Source organism: Vigna unguiculata, chromosome 9 (assembly GCF_004118075.2).
Source record: "Vigna unguiculata cultivar IT97K-499-35 chromosome 9, ASM411807v1, whole genome shotgun sequence".
In the NCBI taxonomy this organism is placed as follows: domain Eukaryota; kingdom Viridiplantae; phylum Streptophyta; class Magnoliopsida; order Fabales; family Fabaceae; genus Vigna; species Vigna unguiculata.
Genome location: NC_040287.1, coordinates 39,318,138 through 39,330,647, shown reverse-complemented (window position 1 = coordinate 39,330,647; position 12,510 = coordinate 39,318,138). Strand labels below are relative to the sequence as shown.

At 38.1% G+C, this 12,510-nt stretch overlaps 2 protein-coding genes across 3 annotated transcripts; both read left to right on the top strand.

Annotated features, from left to right (window-relative positions):
• Nucleotides 1-2,189: 2,189 nt before the first annotated feature.
• On the top strand, nt 2,190-7,764 carry LOC114164614 (polyadenylate-binding protein-interacting protein 7-like). 2 transcript variants are annotated; one of them, XM_028049344.1, is made up of 6 exons: nt 2,190-2,476; nt 3,295-4,174; nt 5,022-5,472; nt 5,552-5,622; nt 5,885-6,009; nt 7,088-7,764. In XM_028049344.1, exons 2-6 carry the CDS (start codon nt 3,383-3,385, stop codon nt 7,386-7,388), a joined length of 1,740 nt encoding a protein of 579 aa, XP_027905145.1. In that variant the 5' UTR covers nt 2,190-2,476; nt 3,295-3,382; the 3' UTR covers nt 7,389-7,764. The 2 variants fall into 2 exon arrangements, with proteins under 2 accessions (XP_027905145.1, XP_027905144.1); XM_028049343.1 differs by having other exon boundaries at nt 5,019-5,472.
• An 856-nt stretch (nt 7,765-8,620) lies between these two features.
• LOC114164613 (pentatricopeptide repeat-containing protein At4g33170) lies at nt 8,621-11,838 on the top strand. Its single transcript, XM_028049342.1, has one exon. It carries the CDS (start codon nt 8,787-8,789, stop codon nt 11,763-11,765), a length of 2,979 nt encoding a protein of 992 aa, XP_027905143.1. The 5' UTR covers nt 8,621-8,786; the 3' UTR covers nt 11,766-11,838.
• The last annotated feature ends 672 nt before the right edge of the window (nt 11,839-12,510 follow it).

The window sequence follows — 12,510 nt, the reverse complement described above, 5'->3', positions numbered from 1 at the left end:
TTAAAATGATCCTCATTTTTACTGAATGTTTAAAATGGTCATCATTTTCGCAATTTGTGTTTTATTTGGTCATTTTCTGTAACGCCGTTTAAATCATTAACGGAGCATTGTACAGGTGACACGATTTGTATTAGGGTGTGTTACGTGTACTGTACATGTGTGGTAATTAGATATTTGGGATAAATAAGTGAGCTAGGATTTTGGTAAGGAATATTTGGGCAGTTGGTGAGTTTTGACAATCTTGTTCCTCAATTCCCAATTGGTGTTGTTGCAATCTTCTTCTTCCTGCAATCCCATTATATAGGTATGTTACAGTCCCAATCTTTTTTCTTTACCTCTGGTTGTAATCGTTGGAGGCAACCGTGTTGTATCACTTCGTGCACTGTAGGTGGTTCAACGAGAAATGAATTAACCCCGATTTGTATCTGTAGAGAGATGACAACTTTGAGGATAACAAGAACTCCAAAGAATATTGGTAGAAAATTTTGGGTATAATCTGTTTTTATTTTTGTTATTGTATTATTCGTACTGTTATTGTGTGTAATATTTTAAAGTCCAATATGTTTTGTACTATTGTTAAATGAAGAAATGAATTAATTTGATCCCAACGTGTTCAAAATGACATCTTAATCTGACCATTGAAGTAAGTGATATTGATATAAGCTTGGGAAAAATTAAATTGATCTAAGTTTGGAAGAAGTTAATTTCATAACATTAATTCATCCTCATCAAAATGCACTACAATGTTTGAGCATCCACATTCATTGCCATCCTCAAAGCTGTTATCTCTCCGCAACTACAAATCGGGGTTAATCCATTTCTTGTTGAACCACCAACAGTGCACGAAGTAATACAACACGGTTGCCTCCAACGATTACAACCAGAGGTAAAGGAAGAAGATTGGGACAATATAATATACCTATATAATGGGATTGCACAAAGAAGAAGATTGCAACAACACTAATTGGGAATGGAGGAACAAGATTGTTAAAACTCACAAACTGCCCAAACATTCCTTACCAAACCCCTAGCTCACTTATTTATCTCCAAATATCTAATTATCACACCTCCGGTACAGTATACGTACGTATTGGGATGGCAATTAGGGTCTGGCCCGCAGAAAAAACGCGGGACGGGCCAGGATATTGAGTCCGCAAGCCCGCGTGGGCTCGGCTCGCATAGGCTTGCGGCCCGCACGGGCCGACCTGCAAGCCCGCATAAAATAAAAAAAAAACTTGCACTTGTGTATATTAATTACTTCTTTTATGGACTCTTGCATTAACATTTCAAATTCTTGTATAATTGGAAAAGACAAGTATTATGTAATTTTTATTGTGCTAAAATTTAAAAAATACATTGTGTATGTCATAGTATGAATATGATAAAAATGTTGAATTATCAATTTATCATCTAATTCCTCAAAGTCTTTACTTAATTTTGTGAACTTCCTAAAGTTTCCCAATTTTTAAACATTGAAAGTTTTATCATAAAATAAATAAATAAATTAAAAAAAAAGCGGGCGGGCCCGCGGGCCAATGTATGTGCAGGGCGGGCCAGAGTATGCGACCCACATAAAATGTGCGGGACGGAGCGGGCCTTATGCGGGGCGGGCCTAAACGGGGCGGGCCGGCCCGCATTGCCACCCCTACGTACGTAACACACCCTAATACAAACTGTGGCAGTTGTACAATGCTCCGTTAATGATTTAAATGACGTTACAAAAAATGACTAAATAAAATACGAATTGCAAAAATAATGACCATTTTAACCATTCGGTAAAAATGAGGATCATATTAAACATGTCAAAATGAGGACTATCCGCAACAAAACTACGAACATGAGGACAAAAAGGTATTTAAGCATGTTAAGAGCATGTGTGTTTTTTATTCATCAACGGTCACACTTTTTTTTTAAATTGATTAATATTGTCTGTGTTTATGATTATTTTAAAAGTATTTTATATTAATACAAAGAGAGTATAATATACAAACAAAAATTATTCACAAATATAATTTCTGACAAAAAAAAAAAGCATTAACTGCATGGAAGTTAAGAAGTGAAGGTAACGTATTTGTTCCCAAATCCCAGTGAACAGTGTGTGCAGTAAAGAGTGTGATTTTATAGAGCGAGAAGGGTGAAATCTAGTGGCCAAAGGTTCGGTGTCTTATTTCGTATTTTTGTGGTGCTGGTGCTGCTGCTATTGTATTGGCTAAGAGGTTTCGAAACAGAATCCACAGAGAGAAAAAAAAAAATAATAATAATAAAAGAAAAAGAAATAAAAGAGCGAGGTAAGGTAAGACTTAAGAGAGAGAAGAAGAAGAAGCCCGACCCGATAATCATACTCGTACTTGAGATGATATTGGATAATCCCAACCTCAATTTTTCGCAATATTAAACAACACAATCACCTTCACTTTTTTTCTTCTCTTCTTTTCTCATCTCATCCCCATGGATCCCTTCGATTTGATACGCGAAGGTATAAATATATGTATACAATATTTTTTCCTCTACACTCTTCCATTTGTTTCAGATCTTTTTCTCTCGCTTTCTCCTTCGTGAATTTATTTTTTTTCTTGTCTTCAATTGCTGTTGTTCCTGTTGTTATGTACTTTTTGAGTCTGCTTTCTGAGGCGTTGAATTGCTCGAGATCTCTTCTGTACCTCCTGGCTTCCGTATTGGAGGTTGCGTTCTCTGTGCGCTCGAGCTTTGATTCGATTGTTGTTGTTGTTTCTGTTTTGTTTGATGTTAGTGTGAAATTCGCGTTTCAAATTTCTAGGTTTTTGTTTTTGGTGCTTTGGCTTGTGTTATTGGGGGGTTTTATGTAGTTACTGTCGGGGAATTATCGGTGGTGTTTAATTTCTCTTAGAAGTTGTTTTTGTGACGTTTTATGTTATTTAGTTCGAGATGTTTAGGGTTTTAATCGTATCCTGCTCTGTCATTCTGAAATTGGTCAGCGTTCGCCAGAACTTATTTGTGTGTGTAAATTTTACTATAATTTCCGTAATTTGTGCTGGTTCCTTTTTTGTTCAGTTTACCTTTATAAGTTTCACTTTTAAGTCCAACTGACGAAAATGGCAAGCTATAGTTCATTGCAGTGATATTAAAAATAGTTGCAACTGCAGTTCTATATCGAGTTATTTATTTGGCACTTTTATGTTATATGGGATATTACTGAAATCATCATTTATCTGTTGTACGATGTATGGATTTGTGGTGAATTTTTTTTACTTTTTCCTGTTCTCTTTATAGCAGTCTGGTTAATCAATGAGCATGATGATATTGAACCATTTTCAGGGTTTGGTTGAGGCTGACTGGACATGTGCTGTTTCTATTTTTAAAGTCTGTTTATGTTGTAGTTATTTTGTCCATATTCTAGTTAATAATGAACTTATCCAAGAAAGGATCCCAAACGGATGCAAAGCTATTAAGCCCAAACAAGGCAACAACTCTGAATCCAAATGCAGCAGAGTTTATTCCTTTTGCCCTCAGATCATCATCATTACCTGGGACTACCAGCTCGGTAGATGCAACAGCAGCAGGGCTTTCGGCTGCTGGAGCTCTTGGGAAAGCAGTTTTAGATAGATCAGAATCATCCATTTCAAATAATTCTGATGATGAGGTGCATCAATACTGGCGATGTCAGCTCCCTGATGATATTACCCCTGATTTCAAGGTCATGGGAGAAGATGAATCTCAAGGTCTGGATGATCTTCCTTTAGCAGGTTTATCCATACATGAGGACAATGAAGCCTCCAGGTTTCCTTCTTCCAAAGGAAGTAAATATATAATAAATGAGCAGCAGGAAATATCTCAACCGCATAATAATGGCAATAGCTTTGTAGATAAAATAGGGTTTTCCCATTCAAGCTACAGGGAGGACCCATCTTCTACAAGCTTTTTGAATGCTCTGGCAAAGCCTTGGGAGGGGCCAATTGGGAGCGCTGACCAGCTTGTTAGCAGTGGTCAAGAGGGGATTGCTTATGATGACAACAGTAGACATGGATACTTAAATGATGTTTTGGCTGAAAATGCAATTATGGATGATACAGATTTGAATCCTTTGGAGTATTTAGCTTCCCTGTTCCCTGGTTTTGCAGCAGAAAGCCTCGCAGAAGCTTACTTTGCCAATGGATGTGATTTACATCTGACCACTGAGATGCTCAGTCAGTTAGAGGTAGGTTGATTTTAATATGTTAACTGACATGCTGTCAAATAATGGTTCCTTATAAGCTCTATCTCATGCATTTGATTGTGAAAATGTATGTGTTGTCATTTATATTTATGGTCAACATCTATCTTCTGCTTGTTGCAATGCAGTATGGTCTAGAGCATTTGAATAAACTTCTCTGGAAACACATATAGGAGAATGACATTGACTGAATTGAGGTAAAATGAATCAAACTTTTCCCATGAATTAAAATCAACTCATTTCCTCAACTTTTTTTGGAATCATTTAAATTTTTCCACGAGTTGATTTCAATTTATGGTAAAAGCTTGACTTGTCTTACTCCTTAATTTTTTGTAGTCTTCTCTTGTATGTTTTTGTTGAGAGGTTTATCCATATTAGCTCCTAGGACAAAGCTAAGTATGATGGGATGGATACTAAGTATTTAGAGCAATACCTGTGCCTTGTTTTGGCAGGGAAGATCCGGCTCTCTATAAAGTTGTGAAGTGATTCAGGTCCAACCTACCTCTAGCTTCCAATTTCTAATTGCAGTTGCCTGGTACTGGGGAGGGTGTTGTTAGAGATGATAATCTTGTTTTTTTTTTTTCAAAAAATTTTGATCTACACTCTGATTTTAATTGTAATTATAGTCCCCTGTTCATGTTATCAATGGGCCATTGGCATTTCATGAGACACACCCATATATTTGTATATCATCAAGCAGTACAATTTGTTCTCCATTTCGTGGAATTCTATAGTCATCTCTTATGATTAGTAATTACTTCTCTGGAATATTTTTTAACCTAGGAACCTTATGTTGATAATCTCTCTCTTCACCTGTTCAAATTTGTAGCAGCTTCAAGTTGATGGTGGTTTCAATCAAACTTTGAATTCAAAGACTCTGTCAGCTCCCAATCTGAGTGCAATGGACTTTCCTTCACTTACTTCACCAGATGGCCAGGCTGCTTCAGTTAAATACGTGGTTGATAATGTCCAGCAAAGCCGAAATCCTTACCAGTCATTTGACAGTGATGTGATGCTTTTCAAATCTAGCTCTTCAGTTCCATCTAGAGGTGCTGTTGACTTTGCTTCAGCTGTTAGAAAGTTGGCTTCTCAGGATTCTGGTGGTATTTGGAAGTATGACAAGAATGGCTCTGGTGATGCTGCTATAGGTTCAAGTAGGAATTCAAATGTTTTGGGTAGTGGCTACAATGGTGGACAGGCCAGAGCACACTTTGGTGATCGATTGCAGAACCGTGGCTCAGCTCGGGCAGCTCCTATTTGGCTTGATACCGGTGATGCTGTTGGTAAATACTTATGTTAAAATGCTTCAATTGTGGGGTGTTTTCTCTGTGCACTATTTTCGTTAACAATTTTGCATGGCAGCAAATATGTATTCAGAGCTGCGGGAAGAGGCTCGTGATCATGCATGCTTACGTAATGCATATTTTGAGCAGGTGGGTTTTCAAATTCATGCTTTGGCGAAGTTACTGGCTATCAAAACTTTAAAATAATGGTTTTGGCTACACACCTCTTGATTTGATTCTATTGGCATTCCCTTGACTTTCTCAACTCCTTTTAGTGTGTGTGTGTGTGTGATTCAATTGGTACTGTTGTGATGATACTAGTTCAAGAATCAAATAACAAAGTCTCTTCTAGAGGCATTGGTCTTGAATCTATTTCTTCGTTTGATTTTAATTCGTTTCTAATTTGAAACAGGCTCGTCAAGCTTACCTTATTGGTAATAAAGCCCTGGCAAAGGAACTAAGTGCTAAAGGGCAGCTTCACAACATGCATATGAAGGCAGCTCATGGAAAAGCTCAAGAATCCATTTACCGTCAGAGGTTTGCTGTTCCCCAATGCTTCCCTTCCCGCTCTCCATTTAAGTTTGGATATAAAAAAACTTTCACTCTCTCTGTTCCAGTATCATAGTTGTTTCTATACCTATAATACCCCTTTAAGTTTTCTCTAGCCATATTAATTGAATTAAATACTTTTATCACCCAAATGCACCATTTATTTGTTCTCTATTTCTTATTGTTTATAACTCACTTATTCTCTCTCCATATCAATGATAAGTAACATTTGTACTAAGAGTACTATTTTTGTATTTCTCTCACTAATTATAACTACTTGCAGTTCCTCATTTTGTTTTGTTATGCACTATTTTATTTTATTATCTTTCGAAGAGTTATTGTTGACATTGAAGCATTTTTTTTTAAATTTTGGGATAAAATTTAAATTTCCGTCCATAACTTTTAGTCTGAATATTTTTGGTGACATGACATTTGTAATGTCATTTGAACTTCTCCCCTTTAAATCTAAATCCTGGTAAATATGATCGTAGATTTTCTTTGTGGGAAATAGGTCACACATGAAAACTTTTCTCAATGTGATATAAATACTCTTTATGCACCAAATTTCTTTCATAAAGCGATTATTATACAGGATTAAAGGGAGTATAATATGGCATCATGATGTTAAAATATTTTGCTACCCCTCAGCAATCTGTTATGTATGTTTATTGACACGAAAGAGTTCCCTCTGATGTCCCTACCCTTTTTCGTACTTACCACTCGTTTCTTTTCCTCAAATGTTTTTTATTGCCGTGCTCACGTCGGTCTGAAGGTGAGTTATTGTCTCACTTATTTAAGATGTGTGAACAATCTGAACCCTTAAAGTAGAATTTTGTGATGCCAATTTGTTACCTGGTTGCTTTGGAAGAAATGCTCGAGTTGAGAGTACTTTTAATCCATGGATAACAATAGCTCGACCTTTTTCTTGGTCACCTCGTAACAGTTTCTCTCTAGAATGGCTACCTGGAGTACCATGCTATATTATTGTACGAACCAGAATGTTTACTTACATTGCTCTAAAGTTTTGGGTTCTGGTTCAGTGATTACAAGTGTTGATTTTTTTCAGAAATCCAGTTGCTTCAGAGATGCAGGGCAATGGAAGAGGACACGAGAGGATAATAGACCTACATGGGTTGCATGCGAGTGAAGCCATTCATGTGCTGAAACATGAGTTGAGTGTGCTGAAAAGCACTGCCATAGCTGCTGAGCAGCGTTTGCAGGTGTATATTTGTGTGGGCACAGGTCATCATACCAGGGGTTCCCGCACTCCCGCAAGACTTCCAATAGCTGTACAGCGTTTTCTTCTTGAAGAGGGCATTGACTTCACGGAACCTCAGCCAGGCCTACTTCGCGTTGTGATATATTGAGCCAGCCAAGGATGTGTACAAGTTTTTTGACACGGTATAAAGTCCGGGATCACGGACATTTTAGTCATTGTTGTATCTGTATATGCCCGAAGAACAGGAAAAAAGAGAAAGAAAAAAGCAGTTAGGGGAGAAGGAAAGAGAAGGGTTGTAGCAGAATTGTATCATTAAGATTTAGCGACGACATCAGATTTACATTAGTAAGCAGGACTTCACATTATGGGATTATTTTCCTTCTGTTAATTTTGTACCCTAATTTTCATTTCCTTGTTAAATTCCATTTTTACCCTTTCCATTCAGATGTAATCGATAGGACTCAATTACGCATAGAACAATTGATTTTGCAAATTAGATTCAATGCCAAACAATTTACTGCGGTGATCGTGGCCTCGGTATTATCTGGGTGATTGGATCTTCTCATGTAAATAAGGAAACCCTCACGGATGGGGGACCGAAATTATAATTGCTGTCTATCTTTCTTACCCAAAAAAGTTCGTGGAAAGAAAGATACTAAATGACACCTCTTGAGAGAAAAAGAAATTATATTTGTTCCTTACGAGTAAGAGATTTACATTGTTTTAGTCAACACATGGACTAAACTCTCCCATGATGACATGTAATAAAAATAAAGAACTTATATTCTGATAATGTATTTCAAAAACCAAGTGGCTCGATGTGCGATCTATTACCATTTTTTCACAAGACTTAGAAAATGGAATGTACTTTATGAAAGTGATACAATGACTATAAAAAAATGAAAAAAAAATTGTGTATTGAGAGTAGGGTATTTTATACTGTCATCCAATTTTAAATTGTCATGTATAATTAAATTTGTTGACTTTATAATAATTATTTAAAAAATAATATCAAAAATACTTTTTATTATTTGCTGAAAGTTTACTAAATTTTTTTAAACATATTCTACTTTTCATTTTTACCAGCCTCTTTTCTAAAATATAATAAATAAAATACAATTGATAAACTACCATCTGCAATAATTTTATTGATTTTTTTAAGATTTAGATCCGATTCTATAAATGTTTTTCTCATAAGATCAGAACTTTTTACATTGGCAGTTATTAGATGTCAAAATAATAAAGTAAAACTCTGGTTTTGATCGAAATTTATATCAAAACTATCGAGGAATTGTAATATGCATTTTTTGTTAACAGAAATTGTACGTAATATCAGTGATGATTTCTTTCTTATTAGTTTAGCGTGTACATATTTAAAAAAAGAAAAATTAGAAAGAAAGACGTCCATGTTCTGAATTCCCGCCGTAATGCAAACCCGAGGAGTTCCAACTTCCATATTCCAAGTCCAAGCAGCAAAGAAAAACAATGAAGTAAACTCGTTTTGAATGAACCCAGCATGGTCGGAGATTGAGTTCCCAGTGCCAAGATGCAGTTACGACTACGAGGCACTTCCACTGTCAACGCATTAACCCCACGCGCTCACCACATCCATTCCCATTCCCATTCCCTCTCCCTTTCCCTCTCACACCCCCACTCTCCCCCTCAATGGTTCTCCATCCTCCGCCACGCCATCGCCGCCTCCGACCTGCCCCTCGGAAAGCGCGCCCACGCCGGCATATTAACATCGGGCCACCATCCCGAACGTTTCCTCACCAACAACCTCATCACCATGTACGCTAAATGCGGCTCCCTCTCTTCCGCGCGCAAACTGTTCGACGCAACGCCCCACGACGCCAAAGACCTCGTAACCTGGAACTCCATCCTCGCCGCCTACGCGCAAGCCGACAACCCCTACGACGGCTTCCACCTCTTCCGTCTCCTCCGCCACTCCACCGTGTCCACCACGCGCCATACTTTCGCCCCCGTCCTCAAAATGTGTCTCCTCGCCGGTTCCTCCTTCGCCTCCGCGTCCCTCCACGGTTACGCCCTTAAGATCGGCTTACTATGGGACGTGTTCGTGGCCGGCGCTCTCGTCAACATTTACACCAAGTTTGGACGAATCAGAGAGGCGCGTCTTTTGTTCGATGGAATGGCCGTGAGGGACGTTGTGCTCTGGAACCTCATGATGAAGGCTTACGTCGACACGTGTCTCGAACACGAAGCGTTGCTTCTCTTCTCAGAGTTCCACCGAACGGGACTGCGTCCAGATGACGTCACTCTTCGTACTCTCGCGCGGGTTGGTATGAGTAGAAATACTGCATTCGAATCGCAGTTGAAGCAGCTTCGAGCTTATGCCACAAAATTGTCTATCCGCGACGGTGACGATTCGGACGTTATTGCATGGAACAAGGCACTGTCTCAGTGTCTTCAGAGAGGTGAAGCTTGGGAAGCTGTTGATTGTTTTAGGGATATGATAAAGTCAAGTGCTGCTTGTGACAGCTTGACTTTTGTTGTGATGTTGTCTGTGGCAGCCAGTTTGAATTGCCTTGAACTCGGGAAACAGATTCACGGTGCTGTCATGAGGACGGAACTGGATCAAGTTATTTCTGTTGGAAACAGCCTTATTAATATGTATGTTAAGGCTGGTTCAGTTTCTCGTGCGAGATCTGTGTTTGGTCAAATGAATGAAGTGGATTTGATATCATGGAACACAATGATATCTGGCTCTGCACTGAATGGTTTGGAGGAGTGTTCTGTTGGGTTCTTTGTTGATTTATTACGTTATGGCCCGTTGGCGGATCAATTCACTATTGCGAGCGTTTTGAGGGCTTGTTCCTCTCTTGAACAAGGTTGCCATCTTGCCACACAGATTCATACTTACGCAATGAAAGCTGGTGTTGTCTTGGATTCGTTTGTTTCAACAGCTCTTATTGATGTCTATTCCAAGAGTGGGAAGACGGAGGAGGCAGAAGTTCTTTTCGTTAACCAAGATGATTTGGCATCTTGGAATGCTATGATGCATGGATACATAATGCGTGATGATTTTCACAAGGCATTGAGGCTTTATTTGATATTGCAGGAGAGTGGAGAGAGAGGAGATCAGATTACTCTGGCGAATGCAGCTAAAGCTGCTGGGGGATTGGTGGGGCTTGCACAAGGGACGCAAATTCACGGTGTTGTCATAAAAAGAGGGTTTAATTTAGATTTGTTTGTGATTAGCGGTGTTCTTGACATGTATCTAAAATGTGGAGAGGTGGAAAGTGCAAGCAGGGTTTTCACTGAGATACCCTCACCTGATGATGTTGCTTGGACTACTATGATATCAGGATGTGTGGAGAATGGACAAGAGGATCATGCTCTTTCCACATACCATCAGATGAGACTTTCCAGGGTGCAGCCTGATGAGTATACCTTTGCTACCCTTGTCAAAGCTTGTTCTCTTTTAACAGCATTAGAACAAGGGAGACAGATTCATGCAAATATTGTAAAACTAAATTGTGCTTTTGATGCTTTTGTGATGACCTCACTCGTTGACATGTATGCCAAGTGTGGGAGCATAGAAGAGGCACGTGGGTTGTTTAGAAGAATGAACACAGAGAGGATTGCCTCGTGGAATGCCATGATAGTAGGATTAGCTCAACACGGAAATGCTGAGGAAGCCCTCCAGTTTTTCAAAGACATGAAATCTAGGGGTGTAATGCCGGATAGAGTTACCTTTATAGGGGTTCTTTCTGCTTGCAGCCACTCTGGTTTGATATCCGAAGCTTATGAGAATTTTTATTCCATGCAGAAAAACTATGGTATTGAACCTGGGATTGAGCACTATTCTTGTCTTGTTGATGCCCTTAGCCGAGGGGGGCAGCTACATGAAGCTGAAAAGGTGATATCATCAATGCCTTTTGAAGCTTCTGCTTCAATGTATAGAACACTACTTAATGCTTGTAGGGTTCAGGTAGACAAAGAGACAGGAAAACGTGTAGCAGAGAAGCTTTTGACCTTGGAGCCATCAGATTCAGCAGCTTATGTTCTTTTATCCAATGTTTATGCTGCCGCTAACCAATGGGAAAATGTGGTGAGCGCCAGAAATATGATGAGAAAAGTAAACGTGAAGAAGGATCCGGGGTTTAGTTGGATAGATTTGAAGAACAAAGTGCATTTGTTCGTAGCTGGCGATAGGTCACATGAAGAAACTGGTTTGATATATAATAATTTGGAGTCTGTTATGAAGAGGATCAGAGAAGAAGGATATGCCCCTGATACAGACTTTGCACTTGTTGATGTAGAAGAAGAAGATAAAGAGTGTTCTTTGTATTATCACAGTGAGAAGCTAGCAATAGCTTATGGGCTTATGAAAACTCCTCCATCCACTACATTAAGGGTAATTAAAAACCTCAGAGTGTGTGGAGATTGTCACAATGCAGTCAAATATATATCAAAAGTTTTTAAGCGTGAAATTGTCTTGAGAGATGCAAATCGATTTCATCATTTCAGAGGTGGGATATGTTCTTGTGGCGATTACTGGTGATGTGAAATGAATCTTTCCGTTTTGTACTCATTATTTAACTGGGCTGATACTAACAATTTTAAGTGTTTCTACATACTTAGAGTAGAGTCATATAATTGGATTATTTATTCTTTGTTTTTAACAGTTTAGGAGAGCTTGTAAGCCAATAACATATAATCTAGGTCGCATAAATGTTAACAAGGACTTACCAATTATCAAGGAATAATTCTTTTCTCAAGCTCTATGACATTATTCTTCATCTGATTTTATTTTTTGTCTGCAATGATCTTTTAAATAAACTCTTCATCCCTATCTTTTATAGTTCTATCTAACAAAACTTAGCCTGTCTTAGTAGGAGTGACTTTGGCATGAGTAACTGAGAGGTTAAAAGTGTTTATTTGGCTTTAATCAAGGTCAACTTTCCCTATTTATTCTTGGCACAGTTCACCACGATTATTTTTACCGGTGGACAAAAAAAAATCTAACCATAACTCGAATAGAATTCTCATGTACTCTCACATAGTTCAGAGGTCAAATTCGACTGTCAATTTGCTTATTGAACTAATATTATTTGTAATGGAATTTAAATCGATATTTTACTGGTAAAATCTTGAAATATAGGATTATACGGAGTATCTTTTATTTAAATCTTACTTGTCAAATCTTAAAATTATAGAATTATACGAAGTATCTTTTATTTAAATCAAACAAAATTGTATAGATTATTATTTTTGTTAGATTATCCACCGTAGCATTGTTAGCTTTC